Source organism: Heterodontus francisci, chromosome 23 (genome assembly GCF_036365525.1).
Source record: "Heterodontus francisci isolate sHetFra1 chromosome 23, sHetFra1.hap1, whole genome shotgun sequence".
Taxonomy (NCBI): Eukaryota; Metazoa; Chordata; class Chondrichthyes; order Heterodontiformes; family Heterodontidae; genus Heterodontus; species Heterodontus francisci.
This window is the reverse complement of record NC_090393.1, coordinates 59737563-59755734: the sequence shown is the minus strand read 5'-3', so window position 1 is coordinate 59755734 and position 18172 is coordinate 59737563. Positions and strand designations below refer to the sequence as shown.

Sequence of the window (18172 nt, the reverse complement as noted above, 5' to 3'; positions counted from 1 at the left end):
AGTAACATCCCAGAAATAGCTGTAAATCAGGAAATGGAAGGGAGGGAGGAACTCAAGAAAATTACAATCACCAGGGAAGTGGTACTGAGCAAATTGTTGGAGCTGCGGCTGACAAGTCATCAGGATCTGATGGACCACACCCTAGGGTCTTTAAAGAAGTGGCTAGTGAGATAGTTGATGCTTTGATTTTTAATTTTCCAAAATTCCCGAGATTCGGGGAAGGTTCCATTAGATTAGAAAATAGCCAATGTATTCCTTTATTCAAAAAGGGAGGGAGACAGAAAGCGGGAAACGACAGGCCAATTAGCTTAACATCTGTCTTTAGGGAAAATGTTAGAAGCCATTATTTAAGATGGTGTAGCAGGGCATTTAGAAAAATTGAAGGTAAACAGACAGAGTCAACATGGTTTTGTGAAAGGGAAATCATGTTTAACCAATTTATTGGAATTCTTTGCAGTAACATGTGCTGTGGATAAAGGGAAACCGGTGGATGTATTGTACTTAGATTTCCAGAAGGCATTTGATAAGGTGCCACATCAAAGCTAATTGCGGAAAATAAAAGCTCATGGCATAGGGGGCAACATATTGGCGTGGATAGAAGATCGGTTAGCTAACAAGAAACAGAGAGTAGGTATAAATGGGTCATTTTCTGGTTGGCAAGATGTAATGAGTGGTGGGCCACAGGGATCAGTGCTGGGGCCTCAACATTTTACAATTTATATAAATGACTTGGATGAAGGGACCGAAGGTATGGTTGCTAAATTTGCTGATGACACAAGGAAAGTAAGCTGTGAAGAGGACATAAGGAGGCTACAATGGGATATAGATAGGTTAAGTGAGCGGGAAAAGATTTGGCAAATGGAGTATAATGTGGGAAAATGTGAAATTGTCCATTTTGGCAGGAAGAATAAAACAGCATATTATCTAAATGGTGAAAGATTGCAGAGCTCTGAGATGCAAAGGGATCCGGGTGTCTTTGTGCATTTATTTTTATTTATTTATTTAGAGATACAGCACTGAAACAGGCTCTTTGGCCCACCGAGTCTGTGCCGACCAACAACCACCCATTTATACTAACCCTACAGTAATCCCATATTCCCTACCACCTACCTACACTAGGGGCAATTTACAACAGCCAATTTACCTATCACCTGCAAGTCTTTGGCGGTGGGAGGAAAGCGGAGCACCCGGCGAAAACCCACGCGGTCACAGGGAGAACTTGCAAGCTCCGCACAGGCAGTACCCAGAATCGAACCCGGGTCCCTGGAGCTGTGAGGCTGCAGTGCTAACCACTGCGCCACGAATCGCAAAAGGTTATTATGCAGGTACAGCACATAATTAGGAAAGCTAATAGAATGTTATCATTTATTGTAAGGGGAAGTGAATACAAAAGTAGAGAGGTTATGCTTCAGTTATACAGGCATTGGTGAAACCATATCTGGAGTACTGTGTACAGTATTGGTCTCCTTATTTAAGGAAGGATGTAAATGCATTGGAAGCAGTTCAGAGAAGGTTTACTAGACTAATACCTGAAATGGGCAGGTTGTCTTATGAGGAAAGGTTGGACAGGCTAGGCTTGTATCTGCTGGAGTTTAGAAGAGTAAAAGGCGACTTGATTGAAACATACAAGATCCTGAGGGGTCTTGATAGGGTGGATGTGGAAAGGATGTTTCCTCTTGTGGGAGAATCTAGAACTAGGGGTCACTGTTTTAAAATAAGGGGTTGTCCATTTAAGACAGAGATGAGGAGAACTTTTTCTCTGAGGGTCGTGAGTCTTTGGAGCTTTTGTCCTCAAAAGGTGATGGAAGCAGAGTCTTTGAATATTTTTAAGGCAGAGGCAGATAGATTCCTGATAAGCAAGGGTATGAAAGGTTATTGAGGGTAGGTGGGAATGTGGATTTGAGGTTACAATCAGATCAGCCATGATCCTGTTGAATGGTGGAGCAGCCACGAGGGGCCGAGTGGCCTACTCCTGCTCGTAATTCCTATGTTCATATATCTGCCAGGTTGTTGGGAAACCAATAACTACAATCAAACCTGCTCCACTAATCCCCATTCCTGCTTTCGAGGAACCCTTCAGCAGAGTTCTTGTCGATTGCATGGATCTCCCGACCTAAAACTAGGGCAGGCTACCAATACCTGCTAACTATCATGGCTATAACAACCCAATTCCCAGAAGCCACACCCTTGAGGAAAATTACAGGTAAAGCCATAGTTGAGGGGCTGACCAAATTTTTCACCCAACACAGACTGCCCAAAGAAATTCAGTTCGTTTAAGGAACTAATTTCATGTCTCGAACATACATATGAACATACAAATTAGGAGCAGGAGTAGGCCATTTGGTACCTTGAGCCTGCTCCACCATTTGATAAGATCATGGCTGATCTGATTGTGGCATCAACTCCACTTTCCTGTTTGCCCCCCACCCCCGCCGCCCCATAACACTTGACTTCAAGTGTTAAATAGATCAAGAATCTATTTAACTCAGCCTTGAATATATTCAATGACTCAGCCTCTACTGCTTTCTGAGGAAGGGAATTCCACAGACTAACGATCCTCTGAGAAAAAAATTCTCCTCATCTCTGTCTGAAATGGGAGACCGCTTATTTTTAAACTGTATCCCCTAGTTTTAGTCTCACCCATAAGTGGAAACATCCTTCCAGCACCCACCCTGTTAAGTTGGCTCAGGATCTTATCTGTTTCAATAAGATCACCTCTCATTCTTCTGAACTCCAATGCGTATAGGCCCAACATGTCCAACATTTCCTCATTAGATAACCCCTTCATCCCAGGAATCAGTCGAGTGAACCTTCTCTGAACTGCTCCTAATGCAATTTAATCCTTTCTTAAGTATGGAGACCAAAACTGTACACAGTACTCCAGATGTGGTCTTACCCCTGTACAGCTGTAGCAAAACTTTCCTACTTTTATATTCTATTCCCCTTGCAATAAAGGACAACATTCCATTTGCTTTCCTAATCACTTGATGTACCTGGATACTAAATTTTTCTGATACATGAATGTTCCAAGAAGTCATACACAACCTTGGTATTGACCAGTCGAAATTTTTAGCATATCACCTACAGTCACAAGGGGCTCTGGAACGAAACCATCAAACCCTGAAAATCATGATCAGGGCATATGGCTGTGATTACCCTCATGATTGGGAGAAAGGAATAGCTTTTTTGGTGTTTGTTACCAGAGATTCACCAAATGAATTCACAGGCTTCAGTCCATTTGAATTGATTTTTGGACATGAGGTGCGGGGCCCCTGAAATTGATCAAGGAAAAATTCCTGGATCGAAGGGAGGGAACATCATTACTAAATTTTTGTGAAAGACTCTTTAAAGCCTGTGCTGTAGCAAAAGAACACCTGAGCAAAACATGAGAAGACAGGCTGCAGCCTTTTTGTCTGCCTGAGAATTTAAGCCAGGCACCAGGTTCTGACACTGCTACCAATACAGGGCGAACCCCTAAAGGCCAGATTCAGTGACCCGTATGGTGTAGGCAAAAAAAGTCAATGAAGTGAACTACCTAATTAACACAACAGACTGGAGGAAAAAGCAAAGTCTGTGCCTCATAAATATGCTAAAAGGAGCCAGATAGACCAGTGAATGTATGTCAAGCAGTGAGAACAGTAAAGGAGGACAACAGCAGTGAAGATGAACTAGGGGAGGAAAGGAACCCAGAACTTCTCAAATTGAACCCCCTATTGTAAAATTGGAAAATACAGAAATTATAAGCAGACCAGAATATATTTGACTATCTATCTGACCAGCAGAGAAAGGACCTAACAACACTGTTAAGGAACCTTGAGGAAGCTTGCAAGGACAAATCAGGTTGTAGCTCTCTACACGAAGTAGAAGTAGGAGAGACCCCATCCATAAAACAAAACCCTTACAGGCTGAGCCCCGATAAATTGGTTCAGGTCCACACTGAAATCCAATATATGCTGGGCAATGATTTAATTGAACCCAGCAAAAGCACACATTGTACTAGTCCCCAAACCTGACGGATCAACCAGACTTTGCATTGATTACTGCAACGTTAATGCAGTACCTGAACAGACTTAAACTCAATCCCCTGTAGGAAGTAGGAAGTTCCACCTACGTTAGCAGAATTTATTTATGAAAGGATATTGGCAAGTTCCCATGACCACCCAAGCAAAGAAAATGTCAGTATTTGTCAGCCTCGATGGCTTATTTCAATGTGAAGTAATGCCATTTGGTTTAAAAAATGCCCCAGCAACTTTCCAAAGACTAATGAACCAGGTGGTAGCCTGTTTAAACAACTGTGTCGTTTACCTGGATGACCTGTTAGTTTACAGTGATACCTGGGAAGACGACTTGAATGGATTAACAGAACCCTTTCAGGGTTTACAGAAAGCTCACCGAGTGACCAATTTAGTAAAGAGCGAATTCGCTAAGGCTAAAGTAACCTATTTGGGCCACATTGTAGGCCAACTTTGAGTGTTGCCAAGGGTAGCAAAAGTGCAAGCCCCGGTAGATTTCCCTGTTCTCAAAACCAAGTCAGAAATCATGTGATTCCTGGGAATGTGCAGTTTCTATCGAAAAGTTGTTCCCAAGTTTAGCACCTTAGCTGCACCCTTAACTGACTTACTAAAGAAAAATGTAAAAGTGGTGTGATCAGAGCCAGCTAGCTCTCAAAAGCTTGAAGGCAATTTTAACAAATGACCCGGTATTGGCAGCCCCCAATCTTAATAAGCCCTTTAAGATGGCTATTGGCGCCAGTGATATCGGAGTAGGGGCAGTCTTACTCCAAGATGACGATTCAGGCCTTGAGAGGCCGATTGGCTATTTCTCAAAAAAAAAACAAACACCAAACATTTCGAAGTTTATGCAAATAATGGACGCAGAGAAATTCAAATCTATGGAGACCACAACCCCCTCACAATTCTGGCAAAATTCAAAGTTAAAAGTGCCAGACTGTTCCAATGGAGCTTATTTCTTCAGCCGTTCAACTTCAAAGTTGTACACATTGCTGGGAAGAACAACATTATTGCTAATCGATGTCCTGAATTTAAATACTGTACTACCAGAAATCTGTGAAGAAACAGGACTGAAAGCATGAGGAGTGAATGGGATGAATGTATGAAGATGTGCTAGTGCTGTTAGGGAGGGTTTAAACTAAATTGTCAGGGGGACGGGAAGCTGAGAAGGAGCTCAGATTGGAGGGAAACAAAACTGGTAACTTGTCAGGGGTGTGGGAACCAGGAGCAAGTATCAGAGAGGAATGCCAAGGAGCACAGAACACTGGGGGAGATAAATAGCACAAGAGTAGGGAATAGTAAGTTATTAGGTGGGGTAAGAGTAAGGGAGCAAGTAATAAAGTCTGAATCAGGGTTAATGTGCACGTATATGCATGTACGGAGTGTGGTTAATAAGACTGGTGAGGTACAGGCGCAGATTGCCATGTGGAAATATGATGTTGTGGCTATAACAGAGACGTGGCTCAAAGAAGTGTTAAATATTCCTGGATACAGGGTGTTCAGGAAAGATAGGAAAGGGAAAAAAGGGGGAGGGGTGGCGGTATTGACTAAGGAAAGCATTGCAGTACTGGAGAAAAAGGGTCGAGGTCAGAATCAATTTGGCTGGAGATAAGGTGTTCAGTGATGACAAAAGAGGTGGAGATTAAGATAAAGAAGAAAAAGTGTGCTTATGACAGATGCCAGGTAGAAAATACTATTGAGAACCAGACTCCCAATAACAGTGCAAATACTGACTCCCAATAACAGTGCAAATACTGACCCCCCCCCCACCATAAATAACATTGCAAATACTGACCCCTGCACCGCAAATAATACTGCAAGTACTGACCCCTGCACCGTAAATAATACTGCAAGTATTGACCCCATAAATAACAGTGCAAGTATTGACCCCCATAAATAACAGTGCAAGTATTGACCCCCATAAATAACAGTGCAAGTATTGACCCCCATAAATAACAGTGCAAGTATTGACCCCCATAAATAACAGTGCAAGTATTGACCCCCATAAATAACAGTGCAAATACTGACTCCCAATATACAACAGTGCAAATACTGACTCCCAATATACAACAGTGCAAATACTGACTCCCAATATACAATTTGGGCGGCACAGTGGCGCAGTGGTTAGCACTGCAGCCTCACAGCTCCAGGGACCTGGGTTCGATTCTGGGTACTGCCTGTGTGGAGTTTGCAAGTTCTCCCTGTGTCTGCGTGGGTTTTCTCCGGGTGCTCCGGTTTCCTCCCACAAGCCAAAAGACTTGCAGGTTGATAGGTAAATTGGCCATTATAAATTGCCCCTAGTATAGGTAGGTGGTAGGGAAATATAGGGACAGGTGGGGATGTTTGGTAGGAATATGGGATTAGTGTAGGATTAGTATAAATGGGTGGTTGATGGTCGGCACAGACTCGGTGGGCCGAAGGGCCTGTTTCAGTGCTGTATCTCTAATCTAATCTAATAACAGTGCAAATACTGACTCCCAATATACAACAGTGCAAATACTGACTCCCAATATATAACAGTGCAAATACTGACTCCCAATATACAACAGTGCAAATACTGACTCCCAATATACAACAGTGCAAATACTGACTCCCAATATACAACAGTGCAAATACTGACTCCCAATATATAACAGTGCAAATACTGACTCCCAATATATAACAGTACAAAGAATGAAATGCCTGAAGCAAACACTGGAAATTCAAAACTCTAAAAATAAGTGATTACTTCATCCGTGCTGTCACTAGGCTTTTTTGATGCACCAGTGAACTACACAAAAGAAAGAAGTCCATTTCCAGTTTAATCTGCATGATACTCCTATTCAAATTGTTTTTTTTGACTGCATACAGACCCACTGTCCAGCACATACCAAAGCTTCTCCAGTTACAACCTTAGTCTACAACTGGGATTAAGTGGACAATGAGTATTCCACCCTTTTATTACATCTTATTGTAACCATACTAACAGTTCAATTGTACAGATGAGTTATTTCGTCACAGTTTAGACCCCTTCATCATAGCCACTCCAGGCGCTGCTTCACAAACCACTGACCACCTCCAGGCGCGTATCCATTGTCTCTCGAGATAAGGAGGCCCAAAAGAACAAAAGAAATTGTAACCATACTAACAGTTCAATTGTACAGATGAGTTATTTCGTCACAGTTTAGACCCCTTCATCCCCATTACAGGATAGCGAGACACTTACCGTCAAAGAGATGCTCAGCGCCTTCCTTCACCAAACAGCTGATATTAAGGGGGATGAAAAGCTGAGCGCGCAGTGGATCTCCGTACAGATAGCTGGGTAGAGCAAATGGACCTTCGAGAACAGGTACCAAGAGAAACCCGCAGGAGGTGGCCTTCCTATGCCAGCCTTGCACCTGGATGAGTAAATTGATTAAGTGGTCAATGAGCCTGCTATTTGATCATGGGGAAGTATATCAACTGAGCCTGATTTTAACCCCACCTGTAATTCAGATGCAAAAGGTTTTAGTAGTGAGTCATCAAGTAGTGGACAGGGGCAGTGACCCTGGTAGATTCCCACCTCTGCCCATTTTCGCCAAATTCTTGCGCTCTGATTGTTGCTCCAATTGGTACCTGAGCACAGATCTAGGATCCTCCTAGCCCACAGTGGGCAGAGCATCTACTTCCTGCCACTCAACAAGGCAGCAGGCTTACAACTTTCAGCATCCATGTGTGCCTGCACCTACCAGAATTCTTCTGGAAAATGATCGATATTGAGGCTGGCCATTCGCCACATGCCAGGATTTTTTGCTTATAACCCCCATTCCCTCCTCCTGTTGTAAGGGAAGAAGGGTTTATAAAGAAAAGGTCCTGGCATACTCTGTGAACAAAACTCCCCAGAGAAATCATTTGAAGCACGTAAGATCACTGGATTTTTTAAATATATAAAATCATCAACAGGACAATGCATGAATCTTGGAATTTTATCAGAGACAACTGTCAAAAGAAACAATTTAAATTTCTATTTTCAGAGCTGTTGCTTATTTAGTAACTTCAACCAGCTACATATAAGATAAATGAAATTTTGGCCCCGATATTAACTCTGAGGCAGGGAGGGAGCTGGGCAGGTGGAGGCGGGGGTGGGTGGTGTTGGGAAAAGCAGTTTGACAGTCCCTCAGATCCTGTCAAATTTAACGGCAGGTCCTAATTAGCTTTCCTGGAATGCATTTTCCACAAGTCTGTAGGGACATTGGATCGCAAGGTGGGAGGGGTGGTGGTGGTAGGGGTCCAAACGCTGGGGAGGATAACTCTACTTGGATGGGGGAGAAGAACTCCTGCTCCTCCTGGCCCACAAAGAGTGCTGGTAAAGTACTAACTGGTTCCATTCAGTCCTCGCCTCCACTTAGCTGACAGGTTTCCCAAGACCCAGGAAACCCAACTGGCCAGCATCAAAGCTGGAACAGAGAAGAAACCGGAGGTATGTACCCTCATTGAAGTAATTAAATGAGCAATTCGATTCCAGGGAGTGTTTTGGTTGCCCATTCCCTCATCCCACCGCAGATATAATGGGAAGTAGGCGGGTTCAGTTCAGGTTTGAATTTTGTTTTTACGTTTTTACTTCCCATACAACCCAAACTCATCTTTTTTTTGCAGGGGAGGGGGTTCAAATTCCCCTCTTAGTACTTAATTGCATTTTAAAAATATATCTTGAAATGTACTCCAAATGAGTATAACAGTTGCCTTTATTTTGTTTATTTGGGTGAAAATTTAAAAACAAAGCAGCTGCAGAATGGAAGGCAATGGCAGCAGAAATGTATTGAGCTCGAAGGCTGTACTGTAGTTCAATTAGATCATGGCTGATTTGTATCACATCCTTTAAAACCTATACCTAACAATAATCTACCTATCTCAATTGAATTTGTCAACTGACCCCCAGCCTCAACAGCTTTGTGAAGGAGAGTATTCCAGATTTACAACATTTAAAAAAAAATACAGGACAAAAGCTGTTGAACATTGTGGGCCATCATGACATGATGAAAGAAATGATATAAGCACAAGGTATTTCTCTCTTTAGCGTAGAAGGTATAATGATTCTTGATCTCAGTGCAGTGAGGATGCAGAGGAGGAAGATTGTGCAGGGATGATGTGTTTGCAGCTCAGGAAGAACGAGAAAAGTACAGATAAACATAGATCACATGCAGCATTGGTAAATCCTGGATACAAGAAAGGTTAGAGGCGAGAGAAGGATTGGCTACCAGATGACAAGCTAACACTCAGGACATGGGCCATCTCTAGTTGCCTGTGTGCTGGTGGTGAGTCATCAACCTGAACCGCTGACAGCAGTCGGGGAGGGTGTATTTGCTTCTGCAACGTCAGTCACTCCAAGCAAAGTGGATTTATGACTAATGAATCTAAGACTGTGTAAGTTTGTATTCAGTGAAACGCTGTTAGAATAGGTGAGGAAAACAGATATTCATCGAGGATAATGCATATAAAATATAGACAGAGCTAATGGAGCAGACTGTCATCAAATAATTATGTCATCAGGCAGCAATCAAATGTCATTTTGAAAGGAATCAGCCATTAACCTGCTAACTAACCTGGAACTCTGTGTATGTTTAACAGATGCTACACTGACTCATTTTATGACAGCAACTTCAAATGCATCCCATTTCACTCAGCTGCCTGTGCTGACTGAGCTCATCTACACTTTCAACTGTGTTCAATTTTAGTGTTAAGAAAATTAAAATGCAAAAATTGACAGACATACAGGAAAAAAAAAACAAAATGGAGAATGAGAGAACACCAGAAAATGGGGAGAAATGGAATGTGGAAACAAGCAGAAGGAATCAGGAAATAGGGGGAAAATATGACATGGTGGGGGGGGGGGAAAGAGAGTGAGTGAGTGTGCTGGGAGAAAGCAGGAGCACATGGGGGAGAGCACGCAAAAGGGGGCGACAGTGAGTGGGGACAAGCTAGGGAGAGAAGGCATTGAAGGATGTTGAAAGAAGATGGGATGACCCCTGAAAATGTAACAGACTCTATGTTCCTTTTTCTCTTGCTTGAAAATAGCAGAAATTATTCAGATTTCAAAAAGTTATTTTTTATATCAAAAATATCTTTTGTTCTCTCCTTGAAATGCAATGAAAGGCACGCAAATACTTGCTGTTTTCTGATTGTTGCCAATGATGTCACAAGCTATAAACTACTAGTAAAACATCTCTCATTTTGTAATTCATTATAATAATGTACCAAATGCACCTTCTGGACTGCAAGTTTTTCTCCTCAGCCATCTCAGAATATAACAGTACCTTCTCTAACAAATCACACATCCAGTCACACCAGAGAGCGTGGCACTGGTTTGCCATTATATCTACTCTTATACCTGCACTAATGCCTGTGTTCTTGGCACTGGCTCCAAACATCCATGTCATCTCTCACTGTTGGTTGCAACCAAGAATAAATGTGCCTGTGCTCGGCAAGGCCAGTGGCTGGGAAGACACGCTAAAAACTCAAGAAGCTCAACACCATCCAGGACAATGTAGCACACTTGATCCACCACCTTTAACAGTCACTCCCTCCACCACCAACGCACAGTGGCAGCAGTGTGTGTCATATACAAGATGCACTGCAGCAACTCACCAAGGCTCCTTTGACAGCACCTCCCAAACCTGAAAACTCTACCACCTAGAAGGACAAGGGCAGCAGATGCATGGGAAAACCACCACCTGCAAGTTTCCCTCCAAGTCACACACCATCTGGCTTGGAACCATATCGCCGTTCCTTCACTGTTGCTGGATCAAAATGCTGGAACTCCCTAACAGCACTGTTGAGAGTACCTACACCATATGGACTGCAGCGGTTCAAGAAAATGGCTCACCACCACCTTCTCGAGGAGAATTAGGGATGGGCAATAAATGTTGGTCAAGCAAACAACACCCATATGCCACAACTTAAAGAATGGGTCTCCTGATTGCTGAACTTAATGGATTCTGGCAAGTTTACATTTGGGTTGCAATTGGGTGTCAGCAACTGGTGCCGACCAAGAAAAGCTGCTTTTGCATTTGTCAACATTTGTACCTCAGGACAGACAGCAATTTCCGGTCCGTCCTACGGTGTCACTCAATTGTCTGATCCCACCTACCATTTCAAAGAGCACAGCTGATGTTACTGCCATCCAGTGTAGCTTGACTTCAAATGCAGCATTTAACGAGTAGTTTCCGTGGTAATAACAACTGCACCATTCAACACGGTCCGAGCGGTTATTGACATCCACATCCAGGGTCACTGTCTTCTGCTCAGGGACTGTGGCAGCTACAGAGGAAGAAGGTTAAGAGAAGCAGGCAGGAACAAATTAAAATGAGATACAAATCTCACTATATTTGAAGCGCTACATGCACCCACAGGATTAGCAGTGTGGGAAAATCAAGGAGGGGGCATATCTTAGAATTAGAGCCAGGCCATTTAGGAGGGAAATCAGGAAGCACTTTTTTTTTTAAACACAAGGCTTAGTAGAAATCTGGAACTCCCTTCTCCAAAAGGCTTCCAATGCCGGTGGAGGCGGGGGTGTCAACTGAAACTTTCAAGATGTGATCAATAGATTTTTGTTAGATATGGATACTAAGGGACATGGAGCAAAGACAGGTAAATGAAGTTCAGGTATAGGTCAGCCATGTCATTGGGATTTCACTGCCCAATGGTCCAGCTCTAAGTTTAAAATTATGCCCTCTTGCTTGGATTCCCCTAACAGAGGAAAGCTTTGCTGTGTATCTGTCTTATCGAATCCCTAATCGGAGTATACTTCTAAAGTGGAATCTAAACAATAAGGGACTCTCTAATTTGTCTGGGTATTTGAAAAGACAACACTGTCCTTTTGTCCGCTACTAGCCTATGAGAGGGTATATAGAGTGGTTCTACTTTGGCAGTAGGACAGGACACAGAGGGATTATTTTGCTTAAACTAAGGAACACCAGACTGGGAGTGGCATCGCATGTGCTTGCATCATTTGAAATATGTAACTCTAATCATACCTGTTTGCCCTGTGTGATTTACCTTACTTTGGAATAAAGCAGCTCTCTGATCCAAATCAAATCTGATCAAGTGTTAACTCCTCCGTCTTCGGAGAGATTCAAGAAACAAATGTGCACAAGACCCAAGTATCTGGTCCAGACAGCAAGTGGGTGCTGCTGTGGCATTCCTGGGTTATATTACTATTTCAAGTAGATATAGGGCTGCATGAGTCAACTCCCATCAGAGCAAGATCACATCCGGGAGACAACACCACTGAACCCAAGCAGGTATCTGTCTCAGACTTGAATCTGGAGCAGAAAACAACAACTTGCATTTATAACTCACTTTTAACACAGTAAAATGTCACAAATTGCTATTCAACAGAGAACACATAAATCCAGAATTGTTGCCTTGTGCTGAGAGTTGGATCCTCATTGGCAGAAGGCCGAGGCCAGATTGCTCAGCCAGGAGTGAGATGCTCTATGGGAGATAATCAGAAGAAAAAGGCAAAGGAAGAAAAACAGCTTAGGAAATAAAGCAAGAACCAGACAGGGTTTTGTAGCACGGTACAGATAATTACTGGGGACAACACAGAATAAAGAGATAATGGAAGCTATCATTATCTCTCCAGTAAACACATCACAGCTGCATGAAATTGCTTTTTGTTGTAGCAGCTGTAAATTGTAAGAGACATTTTGTACTGTGAGCTTCACCTCATTGGGTATTGACTCTCTACAGATCAGGCTTTAATTCCGAGGACACTTTCCAACAGCTATAACGGATGCTGCTTCTCTTACTTGGATTTCCAGTTCTCTCCCTTCCTATCATGGTGCTGACTCTTGATAGCTACAGGTCTGGGGCCTGTCGGTTATTCTTTATGTGTAGTCTAGACTGCAAGCGTGGCATGCTGTTCTACTACCATGATGGGGGTGGCAGTGGGGGTGGATTCCATCCTGTCCTCATCCAATGCAGCAGGTGAATCTGCTAGTGACCAAAAGTGGCAACACCCTGATGGCTTCTCCTCAATCTAAGAACACGGAGCCAACTGCAGAGTCCTGCCCAAGATCAGCTTATTCAGCACAGTTCAGGGAGCTTCTGGCCAGTATGGTGTAGTTTATACGAGGCACTGCCTTCACCCACTAGGTGCTTCACTCCATTAGTCTGAGCTGAGTTTTAACAATTCTACAAAGGGAAGAAAGCTCAATGTGCTACTGAGACCTGGAAGCTCAAAAGAAACTCTAGAAATCAATGATTGACATATAGCTCCCTTTCACACTAACTCCTACAAACAACAATCAGAGCAACTTTCTCTTCCTCCACTCTTGGAATTTGTACAATGTTTTTTGTGTTCTTGTGGTATTCCAGTCTCAGGAACACATACAGCCTGTGCTGCCACGCAGATATAGAACAATTTTTTACATTAAGTTCTTTTTTATTGACAGTAAGTTTTATCCTTTTCTTTGACCTAACTAGCCTGATGCCTTTATCTGGAACTCATAGTACATGACCAACTCCCAGACCACCGCCTTGGGACCAATGAAGTGCAACTTTCCTCTGACGTTTTAATCCCACTCTCCTGGGAAACATTGCAGACTCCAAGTGCAACTTGACTCGGACCAAGTGGAGTGGGATTTACATCTGTAGCAAACGGAGTCACTTTCAAAGAAACAACAGTTTCTCAGATGTTAAACTAAGGCACCTTGGGATGTTTTACAACATCAAAGATGCCACATAAATGACAGTTGTTGTTGTCTACCCTCTCAGATGGACCAGAACAATCCCATGGCACTATTTCAAAGAAGAGCAGGGGAATTCTCCCTCAACCAACATCTAAAAACAGATTATCTGTGTCATTATCACATTGCTGTTTGTGGGACCTTCTTATGTGCAAATAGCTGCTGTGTTTCCCACATTACAAAAGTGGGATGCAAAGTCTATATAAAGGTTAGTCTCTCTTAGAATAGATCATGCTCTGTAAAGTAATTCAGTGGAACTAATGCAAAAGCAAAATATTACAGATGCTGGAAATCTGAACTGTTCTGATGAAAGGTCGTCAACCTGAAATATTAACTCTGTTTCTCTCTTCAGTGATGCTGCCAGACCTGCTGAGTATTTTCAACAATTTCTTTTTTTATTTACGTGGAACTGGTACTTTGTGGTGAATTTCAGAAAGGGAAACCTGGACTGGGTGAGTCCCTGAATGCTACCCTCTCTTTTATTTTACCCTCCCCTACAAGTATCACGATCTTCATTTCCTCAGAGGGAAAACGTTAAACAATATATTTTAGCTTCTAAAAGCAAAAAAATGCAAATTCTCAACAGTAACCCATTGACGCTGGGAATTTTCCCCCAATTGAAGACGTCTGAACACCCTATTTTATTTATTCTTTTATGGAATACGGGCATCGCTGGCAAGGCCAGCATTTGTTGCCCATCCTTAATTGCTCTTGGCTTGCTAAGCCATTTCAGAGGGCAGAGGATCTGGAGTCACATGGTGGCCAGACCGCAGATTTCCTTCCCAAAAGGACATTAGTGAACCAGATGGGATTCTACCACTATTACTGAGACTAGCTTTCAATTCCAGATTTTTATTAATTAGTATTAGCCCGTGTCTCTGGATTACTAATCCAGTGACATTACCATATGCCACCAGCCCCCCAATGAATGTTCACCTTTGAGTATTCTGTGTCATTCTTTCTACTGCCTGGTGAAATTAGAAGAATTTTACTTTTTTTTTTCCACAGGAACACCAGACATGACCTTCCAGATTACCAGGTCTGTAACTGTGGAATGGGTCAACCTTTCAGTCAAACAGTGTCCTCAGCTTTAAAAATGTAATATGCTGATGTTAGACAATCACTGCAATTCTGCAGGGTTCAAAATAAACAGTACACAACAGAGCAGTGACAAATAGGTCTGTGCTCATGTACCCTGCCCTCCCCTCCCCTCCCACAGATCTGCTGACCTCAGACATCATTACAGGGGCTGGGTATTTCTGCACATTAGGTATAGGGAAGGAAAAGCAGGAGAGTTGGTCTCTAAGCAGCACTCTAGCATTCACCAAGATGTGGTTCCACCTGTAAATGACATGTGGGGTGTGGAAAACCGAGGGGAGGGAAGAAAACCAACACAAAGAGGGACATAAAGAAAAATATCACATCAACACACAGATCAAACAGCGCTGATGAAAATGAAAACACTGAATGAACAATATTACAATAGCAATCACTGAACATATTTCCCTCTCCAATTCCTTTCCCCCTTTTACAGAAAGCAATAACATGGTGACAAATGTCAACAGGCGCTTTGCAAACCTCTGACACATGGCCCTTCTAGGCAGTTGGTATGACAGCTTGCTTGGCTGTGAAGGGCATTGCAAATAAGTCTGATTCTGTTTTCACCAAACACCCACACCTTCCAGCATAGGTCATTGGATGGTGATCAGTAATGGGGAGTTTGTTTTATTTTACCCTTTTCAATGCCCAGTGGGGTGTTGTATCCAATCCCCACAGCTGCCAAAACCAGCAATCTCAATACAGAGAGGGATGGGACCTTCCAGGCCTACATGGCTTAGCACCATATAAGGGGAACCCTATCTCTCAAGATCTTCCACATCATTTCACATCAACGCACCCCAAATTTACCACACTAAGGAGGGAAGGAGGAAGGAATCATGCAGGATAATCTAAGGGACAGATTACTGGGAGACAGGGGTTTTAGATCATGGGGAGTTTGAGCTTGTTCCTCAGCTCCATTGTACATGCAGTTCCACATCACAGGCTCGGCGTAGGGAATCAGCCAACGACATCCAAGAGCGGAACCAATGAGATCATGTGGACATGTTAGATTTTGCAAAAGCTTAATGGATATTAGCTACTAACCAGGAGCCAGAAAAGAGAATGGATACATTACATTAGTTTGAAAGCTTGGTATCAAACAGCTACAATGGATTTCAGCAGCTGTAGAATACACCATCATGGAAACAATGCAGTGTTTTGTCACAATAAGCATTTCTTGTGTGCTCATGGTTAGTAAAGCTTACTGATCAGAAATTGGCAGAAGAAGTTTGTCAATTCTGTAATGTCTGTTTCAACAGGCAATCCTTGTTTAGCTGAAGAAGCAGCACCTTCGTTTCTGAATTACAGGCTCTATCACATACCTCACTGTGATGAGTTCAAGGGCCTGGTTTTAGGGTTCTGGATAGTTATCTATCCTCAACCAGCCTCAAGTTATATCCTGGCTCACTTTCTTCAGACAACACAAGTCCCAGTCAGAATGCAGATGATTGGGTAATTCCCGACATTCAACTGAAGACCATTCTACTGTAATTCACTGCGACTGATTTTATGCCCACGGCAGGGCTTCCAGCACGGGCCGAAAAGGAATTCTGCCTCGGCCACTTGAAGCCTCACCTGTAACAAGTCTATATCACCGAGCCAATTAACAGCCCAGCGCAGGGATCCCGCCTCCAAAAGCTGCTAGCCAATCACAGGGCTAGCAGCTCTGTAGTCCTGGCAGCTCCACTGGGAGTGGTGGCCACTGCCAGTACAGCAGAGGCCTTGGACCCAGGCCCAGGGATGGAGACCTGGACCTCAGGTAAGGGGGAGGGTGGGCGTTGAGTATGGGGGAGGGCAGTACAGGGAAGTGTTTTATTTGTTGGCAAGGGCCCTCCATGGGCCATAGATTGCCATCGTTTTACTGGGCAATCTCCTGTAAGGCGGATGCCCTCCCCTCCGTTGCTGGCTTAATGCCGGGGGGGGGGGGGGGGGGGAGGGGGGGAGGGGGGGGTGCGGGTAAGAGGCCCTTAAAGTGGCTGTTAATAGGCCTCTTAAGAGCCTCAGTTGGCTTCTGGGCAGGAAGGCCATCGTCGGCCTAACCCATCCCTGAAAAAAAGTGTGCTACAATGGGGAGGCAGTGGGCCCTCCGCTTCCCCCCTCTCCCTGCAATTCTATGGCCCACCTCATCTCCAAACCTGTCTCAGGTGGCCCATAAATGTCAGCCCTCTATATTTTTCTGGAGAAATAAGCCTGCTGTACTCGGGAGACTCCATTTGCTGTAGTTTCAGTAATGACCTCCAAGACTTTGTAAATTAAAACCACCGCTTCCAACACTTTGCCTGACTCAATCATGGCAATATTAATTGTTTTAAAAAATATATTTGAATAATGCTTTCTGCACCATGGATGAGTTTTATTATCCAGATGCACCTGGGCCCTTGAGGCAGAAGCTCTCCCAGGTTTAGGCCTCTCCTCACACTGTGCCTCAATCAGTGAAAGGCCACTTGCTTCAAAGTTGCTCCCATATCCAAACTTTAATGAGAATGATAGGATCAAACTGGATAGAAAAATGGTCTAAGAGAAAAACAGAGGGGGAGCAATAGGGAAGGCAGGCTGAGACTATAAAAATTAATTTTAAATTATTTTTAAATGTTGAATTTAAATTTTTAGGATGTGTATTAACAATTCTCATGAAATTTTGTGCGGCTTTAAACTGTTATATTAGTGTTTGATCTAATATCACAATGCATGAGCTGAAAATGAACTGAAAGCTCTTGTTTTCCTATCCCTGCTGGTAGTTTAAGGGTTAAACCTCAACACTGTCCTAAGCTCATGAATTAGTCCCAATTTCAGAGCTGTACCAGTATGACATTTTCCCATTTCTATAACAACCATACTATGGACCTCTGAGACTGACAGATCAATGGTGTCTAATATAATCCATCATTAACAACAATGCATCAAGATAGATCATTGAAAACACTGTGCTTAGTACAGCCCATCAAAGTGACCTCAGCTCTAATCCTGAAAGTAGGGTGCAGCCCACATCAACCTGGCTCAGTTTTTCTATACTGTGCAGTAGTGCTGTGATTATGTTATTAACTAGAAATACAGAGATTTGGACTAATATGTCAAAGAACTTGAGTTCATTTCCCACCATGGCAGTTTGAGAATTTGAATTCAGTTTTAAAAAATCTTAAATAAAAAGCTGGTATCAGTTTAACAATCAAGCTCTCAGATTATGGTAAAAACCTACTGGTTCATTAATGTTCTTTGGGAAGGAAACTGCTGTCCATACCGGGCCTGGCTTCGATGTGACTGCAGACCCACTACAATATGGCTGACTTTTAACTGCCCTCTGAAGGGGCTGAGCAAAGCTCTCAGTTGCTTCAAGCTGCTACGTAGACTGCAGCG

The 18172-nt window shown here is 43.1% G+C and overlaps 1 protein-coding gene across 11 annotated transcripts in view; it reads right to left on the bottom strand.

Annotated features, from left to right (window-relative positions):
• depdc5 (DEP domain containing 5, GATOR1 subcomplex subunit) overlaps positions 1–18172 on the bottom strand; it is a 231917-nt gene that overhangs the window by 29346 nt on the left and 184399 nt on the right. For 10 of the 11 annotated variants that reach the window (XM_068055365.1, XM_068055368.1, XM_068055369.1 and 7 more), the window contains 2 exons: positions 11116–11285; positions 7216–7387 (listed from right to left, as the gene is read on the bottom strand). In XM_068055365.1, the coding sequence (XP_067911466.1) occupies positions 7216–7387; positions 11116–11285 (342 nt within the window). Of the gene's footprint in view, positions 1–7215; positions 7388–11115; positions 11286–12023; positions 12290–18172 lie in introns of those variants that run through there. The other variant, XR_010977295.1, reaches the window with a different exon arrangement.